The sequence below is a fragment of the Cricetulus griseus genome, chromosome 10 (genome assembly GCF_003668045.3).
Source record: "Cricetulus griseus strain 17A/GY chromosome 10, alternate assembly CriGri-PICRH-1.0, whole genome shotgun sequence".
NCBI lineage: Eukaryota > Metazoa > Chordata > Mammalia > Rodentia > Cricetidae > Cricetulus > Cricetulus griseus.
The window spans coordinates 32,133,435-32,151,718 of NC_048603.1; the positions used below are offsets into that span (position 1 = coordinate 32,133,435).

General features: G+C 40.5%; 1 protein-coding gene across 1 annotated transcript in view; it reads right to left on the reverse strand.

Annotated features, from left to right (window-relative positions):
- The window catches only part of LOC103158800 (collagen alpha-1(XIV) chain), a 208,269-nt gene that overhangs the window by 179,460 nt on the left and 10,525 nt on the right, over positions 1–18,284 (reverse strand). The window contains exon 3 of the mRNA XM_027431692.2: positions 4,671–4,786. Coding sequence (XP_027287493.1) covers positions 4,671–4,758 — 88 coding nt within the window. The 5' untranslated portion in view covers positions 4,759–4,786. The remainder of the gene's footprint in view (positions 1–4,670; positions 4,787–18,284) is intronic.

The following is an 18,284-nucleotide window of genomic DNA, read 5'->3' on the forward strand; positions in this document are numbered from 1 at the left end:
TAGGGAATGCACTCCCAAAGTCCATTCATGCACTAGGAATAAATATTGGTTCCACTGCCAGAAGCCCCATTGACTGCCCAGGCCTCCCAACTGACACCCACATTCAGGGGACCTGGTTCAGTCTTATGCTGGTTCCCCAGCTGTCAGCTGGGGTCCATGAACTGCATGGTCTAACACTGTATTTTACGCTGGGATGCAGCCACAGATATTTTGCGTGTATCAATGCCGAGGACCATACCTCCTTTTCCTTAGGTAACAGAGCTCTGGTTTTCTTTCACAGAACGCCATCGCCCTTCCCACTTAACAGGGATAAACTATCAATCAGCCACTCTCCCCAAGTCTGGAAATGCAAGAGCACCAGAAGCCAGACCAAGCAGGCTTCCTCCAGGAATCCAGTAGCTGGGAGTTTTCATCTCGGCAGCATGCTTGATAGGAAAAGGTAGCTGTGAGGCACTCCCAAACTTCAACATTTCTCTTTTCCAAGCTTCAGAGCTTAACTTCTATTTTGAGTAAATGAACTACTATGTTATCTACTAGTAAGTACATTTTAAGTTGACCAAAAAAATTAAACTTTTTGCAATCAAAAATCTCTTCTGATAGACATGTTGTAAGTTGAGGTCATAATGAATAGTCTTGTCTTTGAAACTTAGATTAGAGACAGGCATGGTTGCACACGACTGAATTTAGGATGCTAAGGTGGGTGAATTATGGGTTCTAGGCTAAACTGGGCCATATAGCAAAATTATGTATCAAAAACATAATTTATGATGCTAAATGGATGAGATAACTTGATTTTATTCTTTGAAAAAACAACTTAAAGAGTGGAGAAGTATCTTAGCTGTTTTATTTTAAAATCTTAGGTTTTTTATGTCATCTATTGTTCTAAATTAAATGTATTGCCCGTTACTATTGTTTTATGTATAGGGAGAAATAAATTTTGAGGGACATTTCCCTGTGGGACTTGTTAGTAGTTCTTTTTAATGTCATTTATAATACAATATGTTATAATTTTATGAACCATTATAAAGCTGTTGAAGACAGCAGTAGGCCAAATATTTTCAACTCACAATAGAAAACTGTATGTGCTCATGAGCTCATGAAGGGAATCTCCATAAGTTATTTCAAGCCTCCATGAGAAATCTTCCATTTAATATGCCTAGAAGGGCTTGTTTTATTTTGTTTTGTTTTTGAGGTAGTGTCTTACATAGCACATACTGGGCTTGAACTCACCGAAGGTGAAGATGATGAATTCTTAATCCTCCAAGTACCTTCCCATATCCCTTTTAATATCAACTGTATTAGTTCCCTATTATTGCTGTAAGCTTCATACAGGTAGTAGCTGAAAATAACAAGCAGGGATCACAAATGCCACCATGTCCAGCCTTGCCTTGGAGCTTTACATGGCGGTTACTTTGTCTTCATGAGTCTTTCTTTATCCATCCTAAGCAAATGTTGCTAGAAACCAGTGCATGTTTCCTGTGAGATTCTGACAAAGTGTGGGTACTGACCTTCTATCGTCACAAGGTAAGCACAGGTCCTGATTCCCATTTGCATATAACTCATTCATGAGAGCTGGAAGTCAGGAGGTGAACATGTTCGTGGTACATTACTTGACCACAGTGACTATTTCTCTGATTCTCAATTTTGTTCAAAGCAAGTTTCACAATGTCTATATGATTTTTCATCAAAAAGTGGCCAACTCACAGGAGCTCACTACAACCTTTCTCATAAAAATATAAAATTAATACGATGAGACGATGTGTATGATTTTTTTTCTTGCTCAAAGTGAAACATGTAACCGAGTGGTATCATGGTAAAAATAAGACAAGCTTTGTAGAAGTTCCTTGGATTTTCAGACACCAACCCAGTAACATCCAATGTTTTCTAAGTTGGCTTTCTTAGCGTGCAGCCACAATCTTCCATCCTTCACTTCCAGGCACTGTAGTTCCCTAACCCTTCTTATTGTTTCCTTCATCTCCTTCTCTTCCTCTTCTTTCTTCTACACTGGACACTTTCAATCAGCCATCTTTCTTCTATTGACCTCTTGTCTGAGAGTGTTCTATGGGCTTCACGCCATCCCTCCAGGGAGCTCTCTCTCTCTAACCACACCCCAAAGGTCTCTAGTCCTAACTATAAAGTTCAATACAACTCAAGTACAAACTCTCCTGTCCTGAACTGTTTCCTATAAACTCCGTCAACCGCACGGCTACCAGTCCCATCTGTATGTCTCTTCAAACCCTAAAGCCCCACATTTTTGTCTAGGGCTGAACTCAATATGTTGAACTTAAAATTCCCCCTTCATCTCTTAATCTGTTCAACAAACGCCTTCTAAGATTCAAACCTTCCCTTGTAACAGAGACACAGAACCCTGCTTTAGTGAGCTTTGGTAACCAGACTGTTCAACCATATAGAAGCAGTGACAACATAAGGGATGAAGCCAAATGTCCCATCCACTCAGGTCTCAGTCAAGGAGCCTTAGGATGACCTCTCTTCCACCTGCCTTCACACGTACTTCAGGAAACCCATCCCATCTCTTCTACCTCTGATTCCTGCAGCCTCATTACCTGCTTCAGACACAAACACCCAGTTTGTGAACAATTTGATATTTTAGCAGCGGACAACCGTACTTACTTATGCCTATGCCTGAAACCCATATAAGGCACATACACAGGTGGTGGCGGTGTTGTTATCAATATTACCGTGGCTATAAAATAAAATGATTTGAAAATTAGCAACGGTTTAAATGTCCTTTTGGTTTCCAGGCTTTGCTTTTTGTGACAGCCCCATGGGATAGGCACTGTGATTATCTGTTAGTACTTCTGTCTACACAGTGGCCAGTAAACTTCTTGATGAGGGAAAACAAAGTCTTACTCAGCTGAACTCCTGAACCACAGACACATAAAATGTGTTCCTTAACTGTTCATTTGAAACAGAATCTGGCTGACAAGGTGGATCTGGTAGTTCACCCTGGAAAATACCACGTAGAGATGTCTACAACCAGTTACTTCACTCCACAAATGAAGCTTCTAAATTAATCAAAACTGTGGTGGTGGTGCTGGACATTTTAGTGGCTGGCTTCATTCCTAAGGACCTGTATCTTGCATCTTGGAGTTCAGGGAATAAGTTGCCTCTGAAAACATCCTTTCACCAATATGAATAAGAAAATCAGAATCCTTCTCCTTAACTGCTCACTATGTGTTCAATGAAGAGGTCAAAAACACAGCCATCCGTCCCAGGAACACAACAGCTATTCAAACTTGCAGAGTCAAGTTCCATTGCTTTCGAAACAAGTGTGCCTCGCTTTGAAGAAGGAGGGTGTGGTGGTTCATGCATTTGAATCCTGCAGCCCTTAGCTGCACATATGAGACATTAAGGTTCCTAAAACCTCCTCATTGCATTCATACTTTTACTCTAGTGATGCAGGGTTAGAACAGCAGCAGGTAAGCTTCTGCAGGATCGTGTATTTGTCTAGTTATAGAGATATAAGCACTGTGTGTCATGTGCACTGACTTCACAGATAACACAAGTCTGTGTAACAGGCCAGACAGCAGATAGGTTTGCCTTTGAAGAGCCATAGTCTCTGCCATGACTAGTATATTCTGCCACTCTAGCATAAAAGCAGCCACACACAAAAACAAAACAACAACAAAACAGACAGTGGGCCAGATTGAGCCCGTGGATGGTAGTTTGTCAACTACAAACTTATAAGAAAGGGGGTTTTAAAACAGTTCAGATCTTGCTAATACAAAGAGTAGATTTCATAGACTCTTCTTCCAGAAGGTCAAAATAAAGTCCCATTATTAGTGGCAACCTCTACAAAACTCTTAACAAAGCAATCTCTCTCTCTCTCTCTCTGTCTCTGTCTCTCTGTCTCTCTCTCTCTCTCTCTCTCTCTCTCTCTCTCTCTCTCTCTCTCTTTGGTTTTTCAAGACAAGGTTTCTCTGTGTAGCTTTGGAGCCTGCCCTGGAACTCACTCAGTAGACCAGGCTGGCCTTGAACTGACAGAGATCCACCTGTCTCTGCCTCCTGAGTACTGGGATTAAAGGCATGTGCCACCATCACCTGGCCAACCCCTAACAATCTTAAACTGTGCTCAATTTTAAGAAAAGGACTAAAAAAAAATAAGGAACCAAGTGTGAGGTGATATAATTATACTATAAGTTCCAAGAATGACAGCAAATAACTTTAAACCCAGCACTCAGGAGACAGAGGAAGGTGGGTGTTTGTAAGTTCTAGGCCAGTATGATCTACATAGAGAGTTCTAGGCCAGCCAAGGCTACACAGGGAGACTAGGCCTCCAAAAGTAACATGAAATAAAATAAGTTTTATTTTATTTATTATAGACTCTATGGGAAATAGAGGGGGATACCACACATACACACACTATTTATTAACATAGCTGATCCAACAACATGCAGCCATGATCTTCAGAGACTAAACTCTAATGGCCTTTCAGCAGCCTCTCTTTAATCAATACTCCTATAAAAGGGCTATGCCCACTTTCTGGTGACATGGTAACCCTGTAAGTGGTGTGTTCCATTGCCACGTTGCAAACAGCTGATAGAATGGGTAAAAGCTAATGGATTTCCTGCCTGGAGACACAGGTACAACAACAAAAGATTGTGAGGATGAGGACCCTATAAGACTGGACTCCCAGGTTTTGCAATTACCTTGACCCAGGACGATGGTGCAGAAATAGACAACCGCCAAAAAAGTCACAATCCGCCAGTACCGCATCTCGCGCTGAAAAATCTTCATTTTATATTCTGCCTTTTACATGAGCTTCCTGGAAACAGAGAGAGGGTGGAAAATGAGCACATGTTGTGATCCAGGAGAAGCATGAGGACAACTGTGGCTTAGAACCCTCAGGAAGTAGTTAACTCCCACAGTGTTGGGTATTTCACTCTCAAACACAAGCCTACAGAAGAAAGCTCTTTCCTTTGGAAAATTCTATATTGTAGACAACGGGGAGAGTTGGGTGTGGTGACATACACCTTTAATTCCAGGACTTGGGAGGCAAAGGCAAGTATATCCTATAGGTTCAAGGATAGCCTGGTCTACACAGTGAGTTCCAGACCAGACAGGCTACTTCGTGAGACCCAGTCTCAAAACAAAGAAACAAACAAAGGCATTAATATGTAAGAGCCATAGCTGATGGATGACTCCAATAAATAATGTTTTCCAGACCCAACATACTAATGCACATGTGAACTCACAACGAATACGGCCACATGGACAAGGCCTGCACAGGTTCAGGCCAGATGGAGTCCCAGCTCTGGGGCGGGGGCCAGTGGGCAGAGTCCTACCCATTACCAAGAAGGTATCTGTAACTGATACTTGCTGAAAAAGGAAAATCAGGTTTCTCCAGTGGAGTTGCAGGGCAGGTCCCATGCCAGGAGTAGTTGGTCAACACACACACACACACACACACACACACACACACACACACAAAAGACCTCAAACTGGTATTTTTGTAAACTTTTTGCTTTATATTGCTTTGGGTACCTTTTGTCTTATCAGTCTTGTGCTTGTTTATTTCGGGGTGTGTGTGTGTGTGTGTGTGTGTGTGTGTGTTTGTGTGTGTGTGTTGGCTTTTGTTGTTGTTTTGGTTTTGTTTCTGTACATTTTTTGTGTAGATAGAAAGGAAAATGTGATTAAAATATATTTTATGAACAAGCAAGTTTATTCAGTAGAACAAAACTTGTTAAAAGAGAGAAAGAGGTAGGGCATCCGAACGGGGTGAGATGTTCAGGCTGTTCTGAGTCTCTTCTCCATGGATGTACGTAATTTGAATAGTCTGTCTTTTCCAGTCACGTGGCCCTCCTGTCCCTATCACACCAAGCTAAAAGCTCACCTGTCACCTTCCATTACCTACAGAATACAAATGAGTACTATCTTTACATGGGCGATCAAAGAGAACTGGCGAAAATGAAGTCACTGCTCAATTTTCCCCTCGTGGGTTGAATGTTCTCCAGTCTTTTGATCTTTTGTTTCTAATATATGTGACTCTGAACCTCTTCCAGATAGCTTTCTTTTAAAGTTAGTGAAGCATGAGGTTCTGAAACAGAGTGAGAAGGAGTGCAAAGAAAAGAAGAAGGCAGGAAAAAGAAAGGACAGAAAAATAGAGAGAAGGGAGGGAGGGAGGGGAGAAAGGAACTATACTTGGTATTAATATAAAAGGCCAGCATAAGCCAGGGGTTGGTGGCGCACACCTTTAATCCCAGCACTCAGGAGGCAGAGGCAGGCGGATCTCTGTGAGTTCAAGGCCAGCCTGGTCTACAAGAGCTAGTTCCAGGACAGGCTCCAAAGCCACAGAGAAACCCTGTCTCGGAAAAAAACAACAACAACAAAAATAATAATAAAAATAAAAGGCCAACATATTGACCACAATTCTATTTTAAACCACTATATTGAAGAAATTCTGAGCTTTTTCCTTAGAGATTAAGGTGACATTTGTGTAGCCTTTGGTAAGGTGTCCATGCTCATATAAATAAGCCCTCACCTATGCTCCTGTAAGTAGTCATAATTAAACTCATTGGTTAAGGGAGGAGAACAAGAGAACTGAGACAGGGGAGGAATAGAGAAGGGCAAGAAAGGAGATGTCTTGATACAGGGAGACAGTACAGGTATGGAGAGAGGTCTGGCACAGGGGAAATGTTAGGGGATCCACAGGGATGACCCCAACTAAGAGTCTAGGCAGTGATGGAGAGGCTGCCATTGATGCCCTTCCTCTATAATGGGATTGATGTCTACCTTAGTTACCATTCCTAGAGCCTTCATCCAGTAGCTGGTCAAAGCAGAAACAGGCACCCACAGCTAAGCACTGAACCATACTCCTGGAATCCAGTTGTGGAGAGGGAGGAGGGAGGAGCAAAGGAGCCAAGACAATGCTGGAGAAACCCACAGATACAGTTGACCTGACCTAGTGAGAGCTGGAGACCCTAATCATAAAGCTGGGGAAACAGCATTGGACCTAACCAAGCCCTCTGAATGTGGGTGCCAACCAGGACGCCAAGACAGTCTAGGAGACCTCTCACAGTGGAGCCAGTCTTTAACCCTAGAGCACAAATGGACTTTGGGAGCCCATTCCCTATGGAGGGATACTATTGCAGCCCAGATACAGCAAGGATGGCCTAGGCCCTCCCCCAAATGATAGGACGGACTTTGAAGGTCCCTCATGGGGGACCTCACTATCTCTGGGGAGGAGGTGGGTGTGGGTTGGGGGGGAACATGGGAGGATAGGAGGGCAAGGGAATGGAGGGGATGGATATGTAAATATGAGTACCTCTAAAATAAAAAATACAAAAAAAAACCCATTGGGTAAATATTCACAAGACGTGAATGTAGAAGGCGACTAATTGGATAGAGGAGGAGACCAGTTAGAGTAGGGAAGGGTTAAGAGGGTGTAATGGGAATGTAAAGGTGATGGAAATAGGTACAGTTATGAAACTGTCACAGAAAAACCTTTTTTATATATTATTTAAATGTGTTTCTAAAAACTCTAAGATGTCTCAAAAACCTTCTTTTACTAGAACATCTTCAATCATCTATTCATTCAAATATTCCCTCCTCCATTTATTATATAAAATTGTTCATCAGAAGAGCAAAGGCAACTTAGCAATACATAGAGTATAAGATACATAGAAATAGTAGCCAGGCAGTGATGGTGCACACATTTAATCCCAACACTTGGGAGGCAGAGGCAGGGAGATCTCTGTGAGTTCAAGGCCAGCCTGGTCTACATAGTGAGCTCCAGGACAAGCTCCAGAGCTACACAGAGAAACCCTGTTTCAAAATCATCCCCCACAAGGATACGTACAAATACAGTGTATACAAACTTGTCAGGCTTAAAGCACACCAAAATAAAAAAAAAAGAGCTCTTACTATATATCAATTTAGATAAATAGTGAGTAATTTTTGATGTAAGTATGCTCTGTGAAATATTTTTGACATATTGAGGGGCACCCTGAAGGTATAGACAGGGAAAAAAAAAACCAAAAGGAGTTGAGAATGAAAACTCGGTTTAGATTGACTTTGTCAAGCTTGATCAAACTTCAGGGAGTCTGAAGTCAGGCAATTTATTGACAATATAAATTGAGAAAAAGTTTCCTGGTGTAATACAATCCCTGGTGCACAAAGAGACACAATTACATCTAAACTCAACTCAGAGTACTTATCATTTCTTCCAAGATGAGTTGTGGAGATAAGCTACCTGTATTAGCTGGAGGACCTAGGAAAGACACTGAGTCTCAGTCATACAGATGGCATAGAGGTCATTTGGGTTATTAGCTACCTCTGGTCCTGTTTGTGGGAAAATGGGGGAGCCTCTGGCTACACAGGGTCATTTAGACTATTAGATATCTCTAGTCCTAATTGTGGCAGCATAGGGGATCCCCTGAATGTGTCATTTAGATTGCTAGCCACCTCCGGTGCCAGTTGTGGGAGCTTGATATGGCTTGGTCCAACAGATAACACAGATCACCAGGCTATTAATCACCTCCAATTCTCAGCTTTCTGGATGAAAGAATGGCTGTACATCCATTCGTTTGAGAGGACAATTCTTCATGCTTAATACTCCTGGTTTCCCACAGATCTGTGGGCACAAGGACCTACACACTCCCAACAACATATAATGCCCAAATATCATTCATTATTTATCTAAAACTAAATTTTACCTTGGTTCCCTGTATTTTACTGGAAAGCCTAAGACAGGAAAATTTTATTTAAAAAAATGAAAGAGTAGGAGAAGGGAAGAAAAGGAAGGATGCAGAGGTCATGAGGGAGCAGAAAGGGTGACTCAGGTGTAGACTAGAAGAAAGGATATGTGATAGAGTTTTAGTTAAGGGGGGGTGGTAGGGGAGGACCAGAGGTAGAAGGGAACTGGGATTGTTATGTAAATCAATCTTGTTTCTAATTCAAATAAAAAATGATTTTAAAAAATGAAAGAGTAAAGTGAGCATAAAAAGTTGTACCTGTTCCTGGTTATGTAGTGAAGACAACAGTGATTTTGACTCCAACTAGTGAATAACTGATCAAAGGACAAAGTGGACTGTGTTTTGTGGTTCAGTGCATAATTACATTAAATTTTAAGACACGTTTCTCTAAAGTGCATAGGTCTCCTGATACTAAAGGCTGGGTAGAATTTTCCCCACATATGAAAAAAATATTCTAAAACCGCTATCTCCACATGAACTTCCTTGTCCCTCACAGCAGCCATTAGAGTATCAACAATTTGAACCCTGAGCACCATGAGCCACAGAGACTAAGTTGCAGGGTTTGTGAGGCCAGGCGTGAGGAGTTTACGCAGGTATACAGAGATGAGGCGCAATGTCTTAGGAAAACACATGTACCCTTCATATCAATGTGGTTATCCATTAAATATTTCTCTTTGTTGATCCTATTTTCTAGCTACATTTCTGATTTGGTGATAAAATATCCTGACCAAAAGCAGCTTAGGAAGAAAGGGTTTATTTAGCTTACAGTTCCAGGGTACAACCCATCCTTTGGAGGGAGGTCTAGGCAGAAACTCAAGCAGCTATTCACACCGAGCAGAGAGAAGGACACACTCCTGCTGCCTGCTGTTTCTCATCTAGCTTTCTCCTGCCCCATCTAGTTCTCTACCTAAAAAACATCAATGCCCACCACAAGCTGGATCTTCCAACATCCATTATCAGTCAAGTCATCCCCCAGCAGATGGGGACCTAGGTGGGCCCTCCACTGAAGCTCTCTTCTTAGGTCGGTCTAGATGTTAGACACAGGCTCCCATCCCTAACCAAAAAGGTATCTGCAATCCATATCATTGGCAAAGAAAATTAGTGGAGTGTCCCTGAGTATATGGATTACACTTTCAGGGCAGGCCCCAACTCCATGAGTAGTTGGCCAACACAAAACAAACTCAGTGGTATCTTTGCGAACTTTTTGTCTCATTTTGTTTGAGGCATTTCTTTAAAAATCTCATTGGTCTTGTTTATATTTTCATTTTGTGGGAGTGTACAGTTATTTGTTTTTGTTTGTTTATTTGTAAAGAAAGAAAAAAGAATATAAATTTTGATGGGTAGGAAAATGGGGATGGTCTGGGAGGAACTGGAGTAGGAGAAAAACATCAAAATATATTACTTGAAAATATTTTTTCAATAAATAAAAATCAGAATTTTAAGTACAAAAAATAAATAAAAATAGGCATCACAGATGCCAAAAATAATGTTTTCACTATAAGAAAATCTGAGAATATAAAATATTTGGTCTTCTTTCTTTAGTGAAGTGTAAACATTTATTGATGATAATGAAAGTCCTTCTTCAATACATTTGACACGATCTCAATTTGTCAGCATTTGAAATTTTTAGGTTATTTCCAAAGTTCTCAAACATATATAAACAATGGGAGAAATATCTTTATTGAGCTGATGGACTTTGACTGGATACAAAAATATGGAACTGGTAGGTAAAACAAGATACGAGTTTTGTTTTGTTCTTCTGAGGCTTCTGAGTGGTTCATCCAGGCTGGTTTTGAAGTAATAACCTTCCTGTTTCAGGCATCCAAGTGATGGGATTGCAGGCATGTGCCACCACACGTCTCTAAGACAAGGGTTTTTAAAATTACACATGCAGTAAGGACAGTGATTTTCACTCCCACCAGCATCTAAGTATCGTGTTGTATCGCTCCTTTTATTACAGGGGTTGCATATAACCAGATTTTAAAGATAATTGTGATTGTCAGTCTTTTTTGAATTTGATTTCCATAGCCAGTGGATGAGTTACGTTCGCATAGCTATAACCAAAACATCTGATAGAATAACTTAGAGGATTATTCATTTCTGCTAAGTTTCAGAGGTGTCAGCCAACGGCTACAGGGAGATGACGGCAAATCAGAGGAGCTTGATCATGGCAACCAAGACCTAGTAAGGGGACTATTGGAAAGGCCCAGGGAAAGATGCAGCACCTAAGCACACACCCCAGTGACTCACTTCCTCCTACCAAGCAGGAAGTCCCGCCATCTCCCATCAATATATTTAAATTTTAAACACTGCAATGTATTAAAACTACTGATTAACTCAGAGTCCCAGTGACCTAATTATGTCTAGAAACTCAAAGACACGCTTAAAGTTTGTTTTATGGTCTCCAAGGCATGTCTCAATGCAGTTAAGATTACCATCTAACAATTAAGATTGTCTTAGGGGCAGGAGAGATGGCTCAATGATTGTTAATCTTGTAGAGGACCTGGGTTCAATCCCAGGACCCACATAGTGACTCCCGAACATCTGTAAGGAACTCCACTTCCAAGGTTTTGGATGCCCTCTTCTGACCTCTTTGTGCACATGGTATACACGCATACACATTGGTGCACGTGTACACACGCGGGCAAAACACTCATACCCATAGAAAAAAATAATTAAATCAAAAAATAATTAAAGCTTGATTATCGTTTTAACATAATATTTGATATTCTTTGGCTATTTAATGTTTTAAACAAAATCCCTGTCTTATCCACTTTTTATGTATTGTGAGATATCTTTTCATACTATTTATTTTAACTGATATTGCTTGCACCGTTTTTCTAGGTTATTTTTTACCTTTCAGTTTTATTTACTGGATTTAGGGTTTGTTTGTTTGTTCAATTAAATAATCTGACCAAACATTTTTCAGCATAGTGTCCAATGTCACAGGGAAAATGGCCTATCTCTACCCAAATTTTATTTGTAGTTATCTTAAACTTTTTAATTCCAGGTGAGAATGGACTTTTTCCATGCTGTGATGTGTAACGGGCTATTTGTAATGCAGAAATACATTGCTTTATAATGATCCCACAGTCGAGACTAATAGTACCTTTATGTCTTTTTCAGTCTCATTTCTTGTGTTAAATACTCTTGTTTCTTTTTTTCATATTACATAGACAAAGTTTTTGTTTTACCAGCGAATCTTCAAAATTTCACCTTAACAATATTGAGGTAGTGAGTTGGGATGAGGTATAGTTTGTTTTCATGGTTTTGTTTCTGTTTTGGTTGTTGTTGTTGTTGTTGTTGTTGTTGTTGTTGTTGTTGTTGAAGTTCTTAGGCAAGAGTGGCGGCTCACAGCTGCAATCCCAACCCTCAGGAAGAGGAAATAGAAAGATCAGGAGGAGAGACTATGCGAGATCCTCCCGAAAAACTAACCACCCCAGGACGTGAGAGCAGAGACGATGATCATGAAAAGGGGAGAAAATAATGGCAGTAAGGGTACAAATATGAGCAGAGTGCATGACATTTATGAATGAGACTACAAGAAAGCCCATAATCCCACATACTAACTAAAAAGCTAATTGAAAAAAAATGGACACTACTTTAAAATGTATTTGTGGGCTGGAGAGGTGGCTCAGAGGTTAAGAGTACCGGCTGTTCTTCCAGAGGCCCTGAGTTCAATTCCCAGCAACCACATGGTGGCTCACAACCATCCGTTATGAGATCTGGTGCCCTCTTCTGGTGTGCAGATATACATGGAAGCAGAATGTGGTATACATAATAAATAAATAAAATCTTTAAAAAATAAGATAAAATGTATTTGTGGTGTGATGACTTCATAATTACATAACCACTAAAACTAGACTGTAGTGGCCATCTCGCCTTGCCAGTGAACTTGTAATAGTGGCCACACCCTTTGAGCGTGGTTTCAGATTCGGACATGATCCCATTAAGCAGAGGAGCTTCGAAATTGTACAATTAAAATAAGTGAATGACATGATATGCAAATTATACCTTAGTATAGCTTTAAAAGAGATTAGTGCCAAACCCTTTATGGCATGTATTTTTCCTCTTGGTCTTTCACTGCAATGAATTCTTTGGATTGCATTCATTTATCACTGCAGTAGAGACCTACAAAAGACAGTTATGGTTTTTTAAATGTCTACATAACTATAGTAGCCCTGACTTTCAGACCAGGGAAATTTTGAAGTAGAAAGGACAGATCCTGCCACATCCTTGAAAAGATTTCACTAACTAACACATAGTAAACCTCCAGTTGGCCTCTTGGTCATTTACATTCTTGAAAACAAGAGCAGCTGAACTCTCCACCCCTCTAGGTCCCAGGAGACTAGCTAAATGCAAGTCACCTGCTAAATGCCAAAAAACTGCTAAATGTCTTAAACTTTCAAATGCTTATATGTTCTCTATTGGAGATGTATGCCTGCAAAGGCAAAAATAACACCAAATCAATTAAAGTGACCTAATTACAACTTATAAACTAAGATGACTCATTAGTAACAGTTGCTGTAACTTTTCTTGAAGAGCGAAACTGCTATTTACTAAGATTTTGTGTGTGTGTGTGTGTGTGTGTGTGTGTGTGTGTGTGTGTGTGTGTGTGTGTGTGTACATGCCACAAGAGTGCCATTGCCCCAAAGGCCAGAAGAGGGCATTGGATCCCCTGGAGCTGAAGTACAGGTGGTTGGGAGAGGCCCCATGTGGGTGCTGGGATCCAAAGTCCGGAAGAGTGTAAGCGCTTGTAACCTCTGAACCAAATCTCGATCCCTTCTTAAGTGTCGTTTGTCTTCAAATAGCATGAGTTTGGCTGTTTCTTGTTTTGATTTTTTAATATATGTTTTTTAAATTCTTTTGGGGATTCTCACTATGAAGCTTAGACTGACCTTGATTCTCTCTCCTCAACCTCCCAAATGCCAGCAATACAGGTATGAGCTGCCATTCGAGGTTTAGATTAATGTCTCCAGAGTTTCTATTTTGAGGTCTTTGATATCGGATGTCTCAATTAAATCCCTGCTGTGGCAAGAATATACTAAGAGTTGCCCTTTGTGTCTCCTGGTTTACAAAGCCTGGCAAGAGTGAGTGTTTAATAGAACACATGTTGCTTATTCAGTACCAAATGTTTTAAATTGCTCTCCTGATACTTCTTCCAGGCCTGAATTCTCTTCTTCTGAAAGATGCTAACTCAGTGTTTGGAACAGATCTAATCTAGCAAGGCACATAGCAACCAAGCTTTAGGCTAGAGAGATAATTTTTTATCAACTCTGGAAAAACTTCATTAAGATTCTAGGAGTCTTAGTCCTCTCCAAGTCTATAAATGCCATAGATAGGTAAGAGATCAGTGCAGCCATCAGTTAGCAACTATTGACACTAAAGACCTGTGACATCCTTCATGGGGACACCTGGGACATGGCCTTGTTAGTGGCAGCCACAAAGGGTCTCAAGGCTCTGATGAGTTTTGCTGGATGAGGAATGTCATGTTCCCTTGATTCTGATCAGGACTAACCTAGGGATTTTCTTCCCATTTTAGGGGCATAGATCTCATCTTGCTTTTCTGGCTTCTTCCAGACTCTCCAGGGTCATTCTCCTTTGTGATTTATTCTGGAGCCGTATAGATGAATGCCTTTTCATCTGGGGGACTAAAGATAAAGGAGGAGACTTCCTGCTTGCAGCACTGTCTCAGAAGAGCTTTAGAGTGGACATCAGCTCCTCCAGTTCCAGGGGAGAGATAGGTTGTGATGTTTTAATACTGGGGTCCTTGCCCCATTGAAAATGTGACTGGGGGAGGCAACTGCTTCTTGCACACTTGCCACAATGAATGAATACTTCAGTGCTCACACAAATGGGATCGTTTAATCACATCCTAAAGGCCCTCTGCTCTCTTGAAGCTGTGTCACATGCTGCCAGAGTGGCTTCTCTCAGGATTGCACAACACACAGAAAGAGATCCAGGAGACATCTCAGTTTGCACCGCCACTCGGGAACTAGCCCTTTGCTAGTAATTACTCTATCCAAATTCCCATAACCGTGACTTAGCATCCAAGGTTTTGAAGACTAAACCAGATCCCCATGAGGCAAGACTTGGGCAATGATTCATTTCAAGGATCCCAAGATTCTGTCCATCAGTGGGAGCCTCCTGCACAGAGCTCTAGTGCCAGAATCTAGTCCTGGACTGAATTTGTGCCATCCACCGGTGCATTGGCTTACCACAGGACCTTTCAACAGCTGCCAATCAGGCTTCCCCAGTGCAAAGCCTCCTCTCAGGAGCTTCCTTCCAGGTTCACGTATCTTCAAGCATTAGCTTAGTACCCTTTTTTTCCACTAAGTCTAATTTGTGCAGCCAAAATTTTCAAGCTATGTCAACAATCAAGGTTGACTTACAGTTTTCTTGAGAAATCTTGGTATCAAGATTATTCTAGCTTCCTAAGGAAAACTAGAAAGTGTCCTATTGTCATCTTTGTCCTGTCCATTTTTGATGCTGATTCACACGCAACCTTTTCCCTCCTCTCTTTTTTTCTTGTTTTAAGGTCTAGTTAAATTTTATACTTGGCTCTGATATGGGTATCTCCCAGTAATTTTTTCTTTGTATATGGATTTGTAAATGGAGTCCTTAATTAGTCTAGATAATAAAAATCTGGAGTCAGATATAGAGGGAAATGCTGAGAGATCAGAGAGAAGGAGCAAACCACAGCACACCTTACCTCCTAAGAGTCTCTACAGAGAAGAGAACAATTTCCTGTTTGTGCCTGCTTATATCCTGTTACTGCCCAGCTATGTCACTTCCTCCCAGTCGGTGCAGACCTCCAGACCTCTATGGTTAGCTAGTGGCAAGCTCCATTCTCTGACCCCCAGACGGGCTTTATTTGTGCAAGAAAGATATCACCACATGGTTTTTCATGTTTACCCGCACACTGTTGGATTATCTCAGCTCCAACTGTTTCTTTTCCATTGATAAGCACTAAATCAAGGCAGGGTGTTGGTGGCGCATGCCTTTAATCCCAGCACTTGGGAGGCAGAAGCAGGCAGATCTCTATTAGTTCGAGGCCAGCCTGCTCTACAGAGTGAGTTCCAGGACAGGCTCCAATGCTACAAAGAGAAACCCTGTCTCAAAAGACAAAAACAAGCAAAGAAACAAAAAAGGAAGGAAGAAAGAAAGAAGGAAGGAAGGAAAGAAAGAAGGAAAGAAAGAAAGAAAGAAAGAAAGAAAGAAAGAAAGAAAGAAGGAAACAAAGAAACAAAGAAACAAAGGAAGAAAGAAAGCACTATGTTTTTGACACAAAATACCCAGTCTAAGGATTTGTCCATTTTGCAATTTTTAAGAACATGATCCTGATAAACTGTCAAGTTTATTGCTTTTTTCCCAGCTTATTTCTCCTTTTATCATTAATAGTTGTCTTCTGTTTTAACTTTTGTTTGATAGCAAAATGTTCTTTGTTGCATATTTACTGCTTTATCTAATTCTGCATTAATACAACACTATTCTTTCTTTGCCACTGAATAAGCTTTCATTTCCCTTCTGTGAATGCAGTAAAAACACTTAGTGTGGTGGTGCAAGCCTGCAGTCCCATCACTTGGGAAGCAGAGGCTGGAGAATCAGTTACTCAAGCCTGGCCTCTGGTACAGAGCATGTTTGAGGCTAGTCTGAGCTACATGAGGCTTTGTCTTCAGAATTAACAATAAATCATAATTCCATAAACCATTAAAGTAATTTAACTTATCCACACTTCAACCTCACTATTTTGGTTTTATGTCAGAGTGCTATTGTGTATCTGGAAGAATATATCACTACTTTCTTTTTGCCCTTCGTTTATAAAGAAACCATAGAAATGACAGGATGCTCGGTGGTAGCATCTGTACAGCACCTGAGCTTGAATTAATTGATTACAGGTTAGCAAACCAATCCAAAGGGATTGAGCAGCCGTTCTGTACAGGGACTTGAGAAGATTCGAATAGGTAGCCTCAGCTTCCTGAGATTAATATATCTCCCAACCAGCTAATCATGCATGGATCTGCCTATCACACACAAAGAAAAATGTAGACACAAAATCTCATTCTCAAATGAAGAATTCTTTCCCCAAACATGGTAACCTGAGGTTTCAAGTAAGCAAGTCAAGGAAACAGGTTACATCTGTCCCATAGGCTCTTTAATACCAGGTTATATGCATCCCATCATGCAAGTGTATTCTAACACAGGAAGAGAATGTCCCTTCTCCAGCCATATCAGGGCAAGAGCCTTTGTCGGTTTCTATCAAAACATTGCAGTTCTTGTGTCTTGGCGTTACATGACAATAATAAACAGGTAGCATTGGAAGTGAATACATTTCAAACACTTTAGCTAATTAGATACCTACCACGCTGCTTAAATCAGTTTAGGGGCAAACAGTTTTATTTATTAGTGGAAATAAAGCTTTTATGCAGAGCCTGTCTTTAAATTCTTTTGGTTGTTTACTTTAAATTAGCATTCGCAATAGCATATTGGGAGAAGTAGAATCTTAATTTTCCCAAGCTTTTCTGCCAAGTCACCAAACTTTTGGGCAGAGAAGTAGAGACAAGAAAAGACTCAGTTTCTATTTAAGTGCCATGAGACATTTTAACATTTACCAAAAAATGTCAAAGCTTCCTTTGTTGAAACTTTGCCCAAGAGTCTGAATAAACAAGTCACCCTCCTTTGATTTGTTTCTTCTTAAACACACACCATGTCAGAAATGGCTACTTATTTCTGAAAGCACATAGAATAGTGTGGTCAAAACATTGTCATAACTTTACAAACAACCTTAAGCCAGCCCAATCACTGCTAATTCGGCCTGCTTCTACTTTGTATATTTGTTTTTATCAAATCTCACTTGTGTAGTTAGGTTTAATAAAGAGCAAAGATACAAGTGAAGCCATTAACCAGTGCTTGCAGGCATTCAAAGAATTCTCAGTTTAGCATACAGCCAGTTTTATCAGAAGTCCTCCACATGTTTATTCAACAGTTATAGCTCTTGCCAAAACTTATACATATACACAACCATATCTTGAAGAGTATTCCCACCAGTCATTGTTTGATTTATAAAATAAACTCTGCAAATTTAAACAGAACTGTTGTTCTTAGCCACCTGGAAATCACGCATGCTGATGACCTAGGCTCTGAGAGAAACAGCTACTCATGGCACTGAAATTATCATTCCAACACTTATTATTGAGAGCCCTACCATATAACCAAAGTGGAGTCCTTAGTGCAAAAAAAAAAAAATGTAGAAAACATCACACCATGTGTTCCCCTTAGGGAACTGACTTATGATTCCATTAAAAAGCAAAATTGCAAGCTAGATGCAAAGCTAAAAGAAAGATGAAATGGGATGGAAGGAACATTAGCATAAGATGAGTGGAGAGTCAGCCATTCTGGGTTTCTTTGTCAATGACATGTGTAAGATAACGCCCATTTCGGAAAATGAAGTTATGGCATTTGCAGGAAAATCAAAGGACCTGGAACATACTCCGTTAAACCAGCACCTTAGACTCTGAAAGACAGATACTCCATAATTACATGCAAAGACCAGATTAATTTTCATATATG